Source organism: Salarias fasciatus, chromosome 23, assembly GCF_902148845.1.
Source record: "Salarias fasciatus chromosome 23, fSalaFa1.1, whole genome shotgun sequence".
NCBI lineage: Eukaryota > Metazoa > Chordata > Actinopteri > Blenniiformes > Blenniidae > Salarias > Salarias fasciatus.
In genome coordinates this window covers 16,071,296-16,084,907 of record NC_043766.1, presented here as the reverse complement: position 1 = coordinate 16,084,907, position 13,612 = coordinate 16,071,296, and the positions used below count along the sequence as shown (strand labels likewise).

Sequence of the window (13,612 nt, the reverse complement as noted above, 5' to 3'; positions counted from 1 at the left end):
GTTACAGTCGTGCAGAGGTATTTTAATCTATTCATTTAATCTTTTAAAGAAGAAAAAGGTTGGATGAATAATTTATTTGAGTGACTACATATTTTTTTTTAAATATTTTTTTCTAAAATTATTTTTTTAAGTTCTTTCTTTTTTAAAACTTCTCTGGTGTTATTGTGAAGTGATGACCATATGTGTTCAGATCTGTGAAGGTGACAGGAGAATTAATTTTTAATGTATTCCTCTTTTGTTTTTTGGTACTTGTATAGTGTTGCATACTCAGAGCTAACATGAATTGTTGGTTCAGAAAGCATTTTCCCTTTGAAATTGTTGCACACTGACAACTCAAATCATGCCCATTTAAATAATAACATGTTCAACAAATGGGTTTTGGGATGCAGTTTATTGAAGATTAGATTTGAAACATACACATGATGTAAGTGATTGACAGGAAACATTTTTAGGCACACTGAGCATTGCAACTGCAGGCCAGGTGAGCCTCTGTTTCCTCTGTCAGGTCCACATTGCTCTCATAGATCCTGCTCGTACTCAGGATAGAACCTGCAGAAGTGAAGAGAGCAGAGGCATCAGAAGCTATTTTTTTCACTCAACTTTTTTTTTTCACAAGTTTTTTAACCTGAACCAACATTATGCCTATTTTTTAATCATTTGTGAGACTCACCAGGAGATGCACAGTAGAACCCAACAGTGACAGGGGTGGTCCTCACTGGGTAGCAGCCAGGCAAGCACCGCAGCACTGGCTCAACAGAGAAGCACTGGGAATCTTTGCCATTCAGGATCACCTGCCTCTGAAGTTGCACAGATTCGTGCCTCAGACGGCACTCTAAGAAAACAATGTGGATGAATTAGTTGCTGAAGGAATCACTGTACTCTCCCTTCCTTTCAAGACCTCCTTCTGTTAAATGCAGTCACAATACAGTCATATCTGTTAGCTGGGAAATAAAGTGTATTCATTAAAAAAAAAAAACCCATTGCTACCAACAAATTTTGAAACTCACCACTGTTGTCGTGGCAGCTCTCAGCAGGCAGAGTCCAGGAATGAGCATAGCTGACACCATTGCTGCTCAAACGTCCATTGGAAGAGCGAAACTCCTGTCTGACTTCCCCATTAGCCTTCCCACACACTCCACAGATGCTTCCTCTCATGAAGTCAGCAACTCTAACCTGCATTGCAATTTAGCATAGAATACCACAAATTGTCAAATCACACTTGAATTGAAGCCTCGTAGTCAACGCCATGAGAATCATGGTGAGCATTGCCTTCACCTCAATCATGTCCTCGGAAAAGTAGACTTCGCTGAGACCATGTCTGGATGCAGACACGACAACACCATCACCCCTTTTCTCGATTCTGACCAGATCTGAAACAAAGAAAGAACTCATTATTTGCCTAGCTGGAGTTAAACAAACTGTCATCAGAATCCTTAAATATTCATGCAGGATTGGATGACTGTGATTTCAAGACTATTGTGACTGTTACAGAGACAGAAAATAAGCTATGACGTATGGGTGCTTCAGCTGAAGTCAGCATAAATAAATAAAAAAGATTTACATTTTTTATATTTTACAAAATAAAAATAATTGAACAAGATCAAGACATTCAATATAAACCTATGGGATGTTGGTATGGAAGGTTGCTCAGTGGAATTCGGTTTCCGTTGACTGCCAACACGATGTCTTTACGTCTCTGGTTGATGTCAATATCTCTGAAAGTGGACAAATGCAAATGTTAGGCAAGTTTACAAAATTTTTGGCACAGTTAAAGAGTTTCTATGTTGTCTTTAGTGACTTCTTACATATCAGCCACTTTAATATTGATGCCCCTGTATCCCTCAGGACTGGTCTTCATAAAAACCAAGAATTTAGACTCCTCAGTGCAGTCCTTTGCCAAAAGCTGGTTGCAGTTGACAGGTTCTATGGTGGTGATGCTAGCATTGTTGAATGTTTTCAATAAGTTTCCTTTAATTTGGCATTTAGCTGTTGAGAAAAAGATGCATTTTAATTTCAGTCATTGCGTAAAACTTGCAGTCGCTGTATAAAATGAGCGATGTGAGCCATTACCTGCGCCAACCCTGGTAAGCATGTTGTGAAGGTTTCCCACTGTGAGGTCGTCGGTAAAAGAGGCATTGTTGTGAAGTGGCACAGTGATGGGCAGATTCAGACTCATCTTGTAGGTTGTCCTCTGTAGACAGAATGATTATCTATTATTATCAAAAACAGGAAGATTTATGATGTCATTCTGTGAGTAAAGAGCTTGTCTAATCTTACGGCTTTCCAAATTAGGTCAACAGTCGTTTCGGATGTTGCAACCATTGCAAAGGTGAACTTCTTGGTGGCACTTTTATCAGTGACTCGCATCAAATCACGCAGCATTTTAACAGGAACGTATTCCATGCCCCTGTGACACAATTTTCAAATATTATACAAATATATATAGATTGTACGGTGCAGTGTTCAAACAGTGTCTATGAAGTGGCATACATTTTGGTGTATCTTTCAACAGCAGAAGGAAGTGATCTCCAGGACACTCTGAGGCGAGCTGCAGGGTTTAATTCAATGGAACCAGATTCAGCTGTAATCATGACATCATACTGCCTTCCATATGATCCCCAGGTGATTCTTGCCTTTTAAGAAACAAAACAATTAATAACATTATTGCTAGTTTTTTTTCCTAGTATGCTTAATCTAAGGACTGAGAAATGAACAAGACAGTGTCTTACTGCGGCTTTGTGCTGGCTTAACACAACACCATCGGCATAGAGTCTCCAGTTGTTATCAGCAGCCAAGGCAGCAACAACAATCTTAAGGCTAGCAGCGTCACTGGCCAAGTAGACAGTGATTTGATGTCCTTGCATTCTTTTGTCAGTTCTAACGACACGGAAGGTCGCGGTAAGGAAGGGAGCACGGTCACGGACAAGCAAATTGTTCTGTGGAGACAATAAGTGTTAATTTGCGGGAGAACATGGCAAAAACTAATAACTGGCTGGAAGATTCAAGACACTACTGTCACATTTTACCTGTTTGTGCACAGCCTCAAAGCTGGAGTCACTACTACTGCCTTTAGAGGAGACTGCAGAGTTAACTTGAGGATAGCGAGCCTGCAAGAGCAACACTTGTGAGTTCAATACTACCACAAAAACTCAGAGTTTAGAATGTCTGATCAAGGTTGAAACACAACAAAGGCATACCCTCTTTTGATGGTTCTTACGGAATTTTGGCTGAGCATTCTGCTGCTGAAAAGAAATGCTTTAGTTAGCCTGTACACTGGCCTGTTGAATAAAGAAATATTTTTGTGAGAAAAAAACTACTTACCCTTGAGACATGGACACTGGCACGAGAAGAACTTGAACTTGAACTACCACTGAACAGAGATGCAATGCTTGAGGCAGAGCTGGACTTGGAAGACCTTGTGACAAATCTGGGAGCTTTACCTCTCCTCTTCCTGCTGCTGTTCCTGCTGCTGCTGCTACTGCCGCTGCTACTGACGCTGCTGCTGCTGCTGCTGCTGCTGCTGCTGCTGCTGCTGCTTCTGCTTCTCTTTCTGCTGCTGTTGCTGCTGCTGCTGCTACTGACGCTGCTGCTGCTGCTTTTACTCCTACTGCTGCTACTGCTGCTGCTGCTGCTGCTGCTGTTGCTGTTGCTGCTACTGCTACTGACTTTGCTGCTGCTGCTACTGCTGGATCTTGATTTAGAGCTGGTTCGAGAAAGTGAACTAGAGCTACTGGACTGAGAGGAGGAAGAGGTGCGATTTGAAGGAAGCAGGATTTTCTTGAGCTTCGACAACACTGGTTTTGGATCACTATCTCCATCCAGGTTAATCCTTGTAATAATCTTCTCCACAGCCTTTGGTCCCAACTGAAGTTCCATTTCCAGTTTCTGAACATCACCGTCAGCTGAAACAATTCAAATTATTGCAATTTATAATCAATCTGGTCTTCTTAAAATTGCGCAAATATTTGCACACTGCTTACTTTGTCTGAAGGAAAGGGCAGCAAAGTATCTTCCAACCAGTGCATTCAGGATCTTTTCTTTGTTGAGAAGAGCCCTTTCTGCTTTCATTTTGATGCAGGCCTTCAGCCCAGCACCGCACTGACAGTACCTCTTGTTAGATTCAGAGACTCTCATGGAGGACTTGGCAGTGTAGTAGTATTGCGGAAGTATTTCTGAGGATTTTGACTACAAGGGAAGAAACAACATTTTTATTTCTTCTGAGCAAATGTCTACACAGTTATATTCATATAAGAAAAATAAACTGACCTCACTAGAAGCACGAGAAGAAGAAGTGTCTCTCAAACCATTTCTCAAAACTTGAGTGTCGATTATAGGAGTGACTCTTTCAGAACCAGCGTCCTCGATATTTCTCACCACAGCAAAAGTCTCAACTCTGTTGGGTAGTAACATAAATGTAGAGGTCTATAGCTTTGTAATGTTTAGATGTGATATTTCACGATTGTATGGAAAAGCAATTGTAGACTTACCGCACTTCTGCAATGTTTTCAGGCACATTAACAGGAAGAGCTTCAATCGCAAAGTTGCCATCATTGTAGTCAAGTCTGGCTTTGACATGGGCTGGCACAGTAGAGTTGAACTTAGCTCTTAACACAAGGGAAGCCTGGAGTTTCTCAGAGTTCACCCCCATCACAACAAATGAGTTCAAGGCAACACTAGGAAAAAAAAACAAACAATATTTACAAGTTTTTTTTTGTGAAACATTTTTGTTTTTGTGTGTGTTCATCAAATTTTGGGCTTGATATTTGACCTACCTAGGTTTGATTTTAGTGTCCAATTGTAACTTAGTCATCAGCAGGTGAGGAAGTTGGAAATCTTTTGGCAGCGCTGGATTTGCGGTGAGACTGACTGTGGAAACAAACACATGATCAAGTTTTGCATTGCAATGCTTGCCACATTTTAGCCATACAATCAGAAGACAGGGAATTCTTTTAAAGCAAGCATGCTTAAACTAAACTAAGCTAAACTAAGCTAAACTAAAATACAGCAAGCAGTTGAGAGTTGACATGGATGTGAGATTAATCAAGCTAAAATGCTGTTGTCACCGTTAATATTTGCAGTAGCCACAGCAGCAGTGTACAGGCTGAACTCCAGTGGAAAACCAGCTGCTGAAGGCAGGATGCGTCGCACTTCGGTGGCCAGGAGAGACTTTGTATAGTGGCAGGACCATGGATTGAAAATTTCTTTCCATCGTTGAACAGCAAGTTTGGCAATCTGTAAAGGAGAAATATATAGTAAAAACTATTATCTTGCAAAATCTTGATTAAACTGCTGTTGTTGATGACAAGTCCTTTGAACCACACCCATACCATATCAATCGAGTATTTGTCAAAGTTAGCAAAGGCTATTTCTTGTCCAAAGAGCTTGAAATAAATGGAGGCCAATGGCTGGCTTGTGGGCTGTGATCTCAAGTAAGAGAGCTGTGGATAGAGCAAACACACAACACAGCCGATCAATACCCTGCTGCATTTCATCCTGGAAACATATTTTGTCAATTAGGAAGGGAGGTAGTGATCTGCTGCTTACAGCTTTGATGGCACGCTTCATCTTGGTGATCCTGTCAGTATTTTCAAGAAGTTCAGGGTTTTTCATCAGATATTCTTGCAGTCCCTCATTTCTTACTCCGACCTGGGAAAAATAATGTTAAAATGAAAATCTTCACATTAGTTATTGAATATTTAATAGTCATGACTATTCAAGACTGCTCATTTAGTATCTAAGTTAAAAAAATAAATAAAATAAACCTCCAAAACATCAGCAGAAACTCCAGAAAAGTAGGCACTGGTCTTTGCCACCACTGATCTTGGCAGTAGTGAGGCAACATCATTGAAGTAGAAGGCACTGGCAGCAGCACCAAGCATGAGGTTGCCTGACAAAGAGTTCACAAGACCCCATTATTAGCAGTAACTATAATATACATTATACTTGATGCATTTTTGCCTTCAACAACACTGCATTTGCCTTACTGTTATAGCTGTCCACATATGTGACTCTGCTGTAACGGAAGCACAGTCTCTCCAGTTTTGGGCCCAGGATTTTGATGGCAATATTACAAGCAGCAGCACTGCAATGAAAAGAAAGACATACTGAGTAAATGTGCATGAAGAATTGATTAGAATAATGTGGAACTTGAGAGGAGCTCTTACACTGAGGCATGGATGGTATTTCTGGTCAAAGACTTCATGTGAGAGTAAGTGAAGCTGGCTACCTGCAGGTTCTTTTCTGTTTGCACACTTGCAGCAATGGACAATATCAAACTAATCTGAGGCCTTGCCTCAAACAGCACAACACATGCAAGTGAACGAAGCTCTGGGTGAAGACGTGTGTCCTTGTACAGCTGCAAAGCCAGATGCTGAACCTAAATCAGAAGAGAAAGCAAATTCAATCTGGAGTTCTCAGAAAAAAATTGTGAAATTAAATAATGCTGAGAATTTACCCTTTTGGGATCCCTCCTAGCAATGTTTCTCAAAGCCATGATGGCTTCAGCATGAACTTGGATTGGCTGAGGTGCAGCCAAACTGTCTTGGTTGAGCAGAGACTTTTCAATTGCTTTCAGGCTACCAGGATGACCAGCATTTCCCAAAGCCTTAAAATACAGGACCTTCTCTTGCCCTTGAGCACTGTTAAGACGATCCAAAATGGGCTGTAAAAAAAAGAAACCAAAACACCAGCATTTATTATTATCGTGCATCTCTCACATTAAGAGACATTATATGCAAGTGATCTTGAAGCAACATTTAAAAAAAAGTATTTTTACTGTGATCAGCTCTTGAGGGTGATCAGCATTCTGAGCAATGTATTTGTAAACCATTGTTCCATAGCCAAGGTACACGATCTCACGCAGAACTGGGTTCTTCTGGATTCTTTCCCGAGCTGCCAGTTCCTGGAAACAGCATAACAAACATGTGAAACAGTTCATGACTCTTCTGTTGTAACCATATGTAAGTCTTTTACCCTGCAGCACATCGTGATTTTATCTGTGATAGATATACGTTACATAATTACTTTGTTAATTACTTGCAAACTATAATTTCTTTGGAGTTACTCACCTCAACCTGCTTGATGGTTTGTTTGGTTGCTGTCACCATTTGAATTGATGCCATCAAAGCCTGAATAATTTCAGTAGTTTCCAGATCATGCATCTTTTCCTTGATGAATCTCAGAGAATTGTCATTACCAATGGCAGGGATAGCATCCAAGATCCACGGTCTGTGGCTGAAAAATCAAAATGGAACAATTGAAACAGTACTGATGCTTTCTTTAAACATAATTCCCTTATTCATATTGAACAGGCACCTTGCATTGCTGTATTGTTGCTGCCAGATCATATCTAGGGTTTCATTGCTGATAAAACGAAGTAGCTGAACCAGTTCCAAAAACTTCAAAGGGGCATCCTCATGGACTTCTTCCATATTGAAGGCAGCCAGGTGTTCCAGAGTGGAATTGATCTAAAAGGACAAAGTAGATGACCATTAATATGGTAGGAACATTTATCCATTCATTCATATATTCACAGCTCTTTAAAACCATACCTGTCTTTCTAGGTTGTCAGTCTTGATAAGCTGAAGAGGCGCTTGAAGAGATTCATTGGAGAACTTATACGCAAGTCCAGTGGGAAGATATTTAGCCTGGGATGTAATCTGACCTTTCTGAGTTTTGAGGAAACTCAGGAATTGCCTATAAAGCAATGTGAAAAAAAAGTTAAATTCTATTTCACTGAAGATAACTAGGGTAAATTTTAAAGTCAAAGTATCTGTCGTCATACCTAGTCTCCATCTGAGCTTCTCCTTTAGCCTCACTGAATGGTGAAAACTGGATCACCTCAGTGACAGACACATTCATGATCTGCACATGATCTTGCTGGCGGTTCAAGATGTAACTGTATATTGCTGCACTTCTCAGGTTTTTAGAAAACTGTGAAGACAAATTTTTAGTTGCTAGTTATTGTAGAAGTATACTCTGACAGTATAAAGATATGTCTATCAATCTGTATGCGATTTCAAACCTACCTCCTGGCACTTCTCACATTTCTCAGTGTACGCCAAGCCCATAGACTGATAGACACTCTTCTGACACTGAGTCATATCCCTGGTCTTTGACAGATGGATCATGTCTGGGTTTTCACCATGTTCACTGAGGGTATAGAGAGTCTTGCACACACCCTGAGTTCCAGCCTGTTGAGCAAAGAATCTATTTTATAAAGGGACTTCTCCTCCAGCTGTGGAGTTGTAATTAGCACTATAAGGTACTTGACAAACCTCCTGCATCTCGTAGACACTCTGTGTCTTCTTGATGTCGAGAATAATGACATTCAGAATGCCCCTGAAGATGTTTGTGGTGAAGTTTGACATGCCTTCAGGGACAGATATGTTTTTCACATTGCCACCCTTGTAAGCAAACTTGATGGGAAAGATGAGTTCTTTTGCCAGAGCGGAAGTCAGTTTCTCTGCCCTCTTGTAAGAGCTGTTGGGCCAGTTACCACTGTACTCTAAGATCTCAGCATCTTCAAGCTAAAGAGATAAAACATGCTTGGTCATTTACACTTTCCATTGAGCATATGCTCATCACTCCAACTGTAAATTTCTACAATTTTTTATTTCACCTACCTTCAGCATGTACATTTCATTCGCAGCACTGATGAGAACCTTGCCTCTGAGTTTCAGGCCAGCTCTGGCCAGACCTTTCTCTGGCAGACCACTCAAGAGCGAGGTCTCATACTTGTACTCGTAAATTTCATTAGGATTGAAATGTGGAGCTGCAAAAATCACGTAACACATCACATTTTAGAAGAGCAAATTTAAACTAACTTGAGCAGCAATAAAATTTTCATAATAAAGAAATGTATACAATAAACTGTTAAACTTACTTAAGCGTTCACCAGCTGAAATAGAAATAATCAACAAGTTAGTGATTACTTCAAAAGTCAATATACAGTTTGTAGGCAAAGGGGGGAATAAACACTAATACTGACAGACATGCTTTAAGTGGACATTTTTTTCTTCAATAAATTAAACACGGCACTTTGCATTTGGCCATGAGGCACAAATGAAAATTACTGTATTATTTTGGCAAACTGTCATTTCAGAAAAAAATGGAAATCAATCGAATACTTGTGTTAGCAATAAACTGAAAATAAACTGAAATGGCATACATTAGACTGAATAGCAAAGATTAGGTTTTTTCACAACCCATCACCTTTTTTTTCTGTTGTTGTCAATTTTAGGCTCATGAATGAGCACATTTCCAAAAACATTTGAGGTCTTTTCAAACTAAACAACACTTTAACGTATAAGGATTTATCGTGTTGACTCAACTCGGCTAACTAAATATGTAGTTCTTGACTGTACTTGAATATACATAGAAAAGGCAAATACCCTACAACAGGTTAAAACACACTGTACAGAGCAAGTAAGAGGCTGGTTACTACAACACTGACTCTTCAAGCTGAAATATAACTTAAGTACATCCAACAACAAGCCTCACAGTATTTGTCTCAAATACTTATGAAACTACTTTTGCATTGTACAGTTAAAGCACTTCCAGAAAAATCCTCCCATACTCACCCACGAAGGCCAGAAACAGGGTAAGCACAACCGCTCTCATGGCTGATGGGGTTGTGCTGGTCAGTGGTCACAGTTGGCCTTTTAAAGGGAAATTTTGTGCTGACAAAACCCAACCTTGATGTCATGAAAGTATGACATGAACTCCAGCCTGTTTGATTGGTGCCCTTGATCGGATAGATGATGTATTAATCTTTGAACTTCAAACAAATTTCAGTTTGGTTTAGACAGCTTTTGTATCACAGAAGCAAAGTTAGGGGAGCCTGACCTTGTACTATTCACATATGCCAAGTCAAGCTTAAGTGTCCTGATTCAAAATGCCTACTTTATTTCATAAAACGTTTGATGAGTTTGATGCGCTAAATTTTGGTTTCTTAAGATAATCCTCATATTAATTGCTTATATTTTTGATTGTCTTTCTTTGTATTACTTGTTTAGAAAAAAAGTTTCAGTGAGAAACTCATTAAAAAGACTGACAGCTCTGTTTTTTCTAATTAAAACAATAGTCCAGCTCAGACCCACAGGGGGAATATGGTTTAAACAAGAGGAAATTGCCACGCCACATTTATGCAAGAAACTTGACCTAACTAATTTTTTTTTTTTTTTTTTTTTTTTTTGTGGCAGTGATACTTAATATTTACTTTTCAATTAATGTAAGCATTTATATAACATCTAACTTACCCGTAATAAGGAAATAATTCTTTTTCTGAATACTGTGAATGTTTGTGGCATCTTTCCATGCATTGGTGTGATGAGACTTCAAAGTTCACATCAGAGGACGCCATGACTGTGGTTGTTTGCTCGGTTTATTTGCTGTGGTCAGTGTGACCACAGAGGTCACAATGTTATGGCACATCTTTGTATTGTATGTGAAATAAAAGAGACCACTGCCATCGTGTATTGACACATGAAACATGGTCACTCTGTTTTAAGATTGTTAGTTTAGCTTACTTTTGCTGCCCAAAACCAACTTGTTACATGTACTTCAACTCACTGTTTCATTATATAAACTATTCTAACAAGTCAAATGAACAAGGTGAAAGACTTGTAGCAGGATTAATTTATCATTTCTCACAACTGACTGACAATAGAAATACAAAATATATATTTTTTTATAGCACTGACTATAAAAATTGCAATACATAATATAAGTTATAATTCATACATAATTAAAAAAATATCTTAATGATAAACCAGGTTGAAAAAGATACATTTTCTAAGTTAAGTTACATTAAAGTATATACAAACTAAGTTAATATTTCACCAACTTTTCTGGTAAACTTCCACGTAATAGAGGATACTTTTCATAAGTCTTTACTGTAAAGAGGACTTTCCCTTCAAAAAATGAAAAAAAAAAACTTGAAAGTTAAATCACACAATTTAAAGTAGTTATAGACACAATAATTATCAATTACCATTAATGTATCAGTGACACAGACAATGTCAAATACATTTTCTCACAAATAAAAGTAAACAAACCATCTCCTGTAATTAGCGCCACATACTTTCTGAAGTGAAGAATGTAGAACTCATTCAGCAATTCAATCAAGTTTTTTGCTCCTTTCAAAGAAGAAAAAAAAAAAAAAAATCTAACCTGAAAAAAACTTCACATATACATTATTTTGTTGACTTCGAACATTCATCCAGATCAGTGGGTTTGTGGGTGCCAACTTTATTTAAATTTAAATTTAAATTTAAGTACTGTACCCACAGTTTAATCTCTCTGTTGACTACTGTCCTTGAATGATTGTGATTTAATCTCTGAGACTTGCTGTGAAAGTTTAGACTTTTTGCACCTTTCTTGGAGTATTTTGATCCTTTCCCAGCCCTTGTCAGTGGAGTCATTCTGAGTCAGCACAATAAGGTGCAGGCTGAAACAGCTAACCATATTTGTTTGTGCTTCACTTTGGGCTCTATAGAGTTCAATGTTTTCATCATGCTGATTTCCTCAGATGTAAACCCCACACCCATGAAGGACCCAAACAGTTTTAGAAATGTGAGACTCCTTGATAAACTGATATACGTACTTTTGAAACAGGATTTCAAAGAGAAGGGAATCTTCAAAACTATTATTTTCAGATTTCCAAGGATTATCGTATAAGTCTTTATCAAATAACAATAATATATCATCATCATGCCAACCATGAACCAGCTATTTTTAACACTTTTAGAAACACTTACTCAGCTGACATATTAGTTGATTCAGTTATAAAAAATTAATGTAGCAACTGATTTGTAAATATCTTCGCTTGTATTTTTTAAAAATTTGTTTGATCTCAAGTCATGACTTTAAAAAGTAACTTCTTTCTGTACTTTTTGCCAGAACTGATCATCTTCTTGTGATATGCCGTGTTTCCTTTATCCTCAATCTCTCTGAATTCATGAACCTCCTTTCTGACTTTCTTCTTCTCCTCTTGCCTGGCACCTTCTTCCTATTCCTCTCCTCCCGACATAGCTATTCATTTCAATTTAGATTTATTGGTGCTGATAAAAACAACTATCATTTTGATAGAGAAAGAAGCAACAATCCCACAATATCAAGAACAGACAGCAGTGGAAAGGAAACAGAGGTGGTGGGTTTTCTGCTACCTGAGTTCAGCTATGGAATAGTCAGGGAGAAACTGCCAGGACACTGACATAGAGCAACAAACAAGCAAGTTTACGTCAGCAGCAAACTAACCCATGTGAGCAAACTGGATGGGGACAGAAGGCACAGTGCTAGTACTGAGCCTCACCTTAGACCACATGTTATGATAAACGCTAAATCCTGACTGAAGCCTCAAATGAATAATTTGCTCATAAACGAACACGTAGTGAGCAACATATTACACTGTCTCCTTCCCCTGACCAAACAAAACTAACAGAGTGACAGACAGACATGCTCGGCAGGTCAAAAGCTTTGTGTTGTGTGAGGGTATATTAATTTTCCTCTGGCTTGACTGGAGGCCAGTCTCCTCCTCTCTTCTTGAGCAACTCAGAGGTGAATTGTCACCAATCAGGCATTGCTGCAGTTACAAGAGCTGAGCTGAAGCCACATAGCCAGGAGACAGAAAAGAGGAAAAGAGACAACTGTAAAGAAGCTGAGGAGAGACATGTAATTGTTCATGTCTTTGTTGTAATTTTGTCCAGTTCCTTTTTTGTTTCAGACTAACTTCCCATAGAGCTTGTTTCCCTTGTTAGTTACTGTGGAGAACTTTTTTCTTTGTTGTTGTAAATAATTTTTTATTTTTGAAATAAATGAATTCAGACTGTGTTAGGTTCCTCTTTTCCTGGAAAGCCAAGAAAAGTTACCAAAATCGTAAACACATTGTCAACTCACCACTGTCTCCTTTCCTAATGAAACAAAACAAGAGTGAGACATATTACAGTCATAATATCTATTCAGTTCTGAATTAAAGACTTACACGATACAGATTTTCATTTTTTGCCATGAAAAAGTAGATTAACCCTATAGCCCTAACCCAGATTAACAATAAATGAAGGTACAATGCACCTTAACAATAGAGATGAACAAGGATCTGGGGATGAAAACGACAGAGACACAGAGACAGCTGGCAAATCTCATCAAATCCAGAAGTGTTAAACTGTCTTGGTTCCCAATATCACTTAAATCACAGATGTCAGATGTCATCAAAATGACCCCTGCGATTACAACAAGTTTGACTGATATTTTTCATGCTCTCAGTTTAATTTGATGTATTTTGGAAGTATTGGTTTATTTGGGAGCTACACAATAGCACAGTGGTCAGTTTTCTTGTCTCACAGCAAGAAGGCCTGGTTTCAAATAGTGGCTGAACCTTTTGTATGGAGTTTTGTATGGTTTCTTCTAGGTGCTCGGTTTTTGTCCAGTAGTCCAGAAACATGCACATGAGATTCATTAGTGACACTGAATTGTTCCTATATGTGTGAATGTGAGTGTGTGGTTGTCTGTCTTCTTCGCCCCATTTGTCAGTGCCAGGTCGCTTTCTGCCTTCTGTCTAGAATTCCTACATTCCATATTCTCGTCATGTTTGACCGCTTAGAGTCAATCTCAG

The 13,612-nt window shown here is 38.7% G+C and overlaps 1 protein-coding gene across 1 annotated transcript; it reads right to left on the bottom strand.

Moving 5' to 3' along the window:
* Positions 1–373: 373 nt before the first annotated feature.
* On the bottom strand, positions 374–9,626 carry LOC115382041 (vitellogenin-1-like). Its single transcript, XM_030083683.1, has 34 exons — positions 9,582–9,626; positions 8,885–8,899; positions 8,625–8,773; positions 8,277–8,528; positions 8,028–8,192; positions 7,784–7,932; positions 7,551–7,695; positions 7,315–7,466; positions 7,068–7,233; positions 6,776–6,901; positions 6,455–6,661; positions 6,165–6,376; positions 5,985–6,082; positions 5,763–5,887; positions 5,545–5,646; positions 5,248–5,438; positions 5,064–5,170; positions 4,773–4,866; positions 4,488–4,673; positions 4,267–4,393; positions 3,981–4,185; positions 3,737–3,902; positions 3,322–3,691; positions 3,027–3,107; positions 2,730–2,936; positions 2,491–2,633; positions 2,278–2,407; positions 2,071–2,191; positions 1,806–1,986; positions 1,621–1,715; positions 1,276–1,370; positions 1,008–1,173; positions 671–832; positions 374–549 (listed from the first exon to the last, which is right to left on the bottom strand). Exons 1-34 carry the CDS (start codon positions 9,619–9,621, stop codon positions 449–451), a joined length of 5,031 nt encoding a protein of 1,676 aa, XP_029939543.1. The 5' UTR covers positions 9,622–9,626; the 3' UTR covers positions 374–448.
* Between the last annotated feature and the right edge of the window lie 3,986 nt (positions 9,627–13,612).

What these genes read in the sequence shown, in the direction of transcription:
- LOC115382041 (XM_030083683.1), bottom strand. Translation starts at nt 9,621, where the DNA reads ATGAGAGCGGTTGTGCTTACCCTGTTTCTGGCCTTCGTGG. An exon ending in TGCCCTTTCCTTCAGACAAA is followed by an intron (nt 3,903 to 3,980) that starts GTAAGCAGTGTG and finishes GAATTGTTTCAG; the next exon opens with CTGACGGTGATGTTCAGAAA. An exon ending in CGCACCTCTTCCTCCTCTCA is followed by an intron (nt 3,692 to 3,736) that starts GTCCAGTAGCTC and finishes CTCTAAATCAAG; the next exon opens with ATCCAGCAGTAGCAGCAGCA.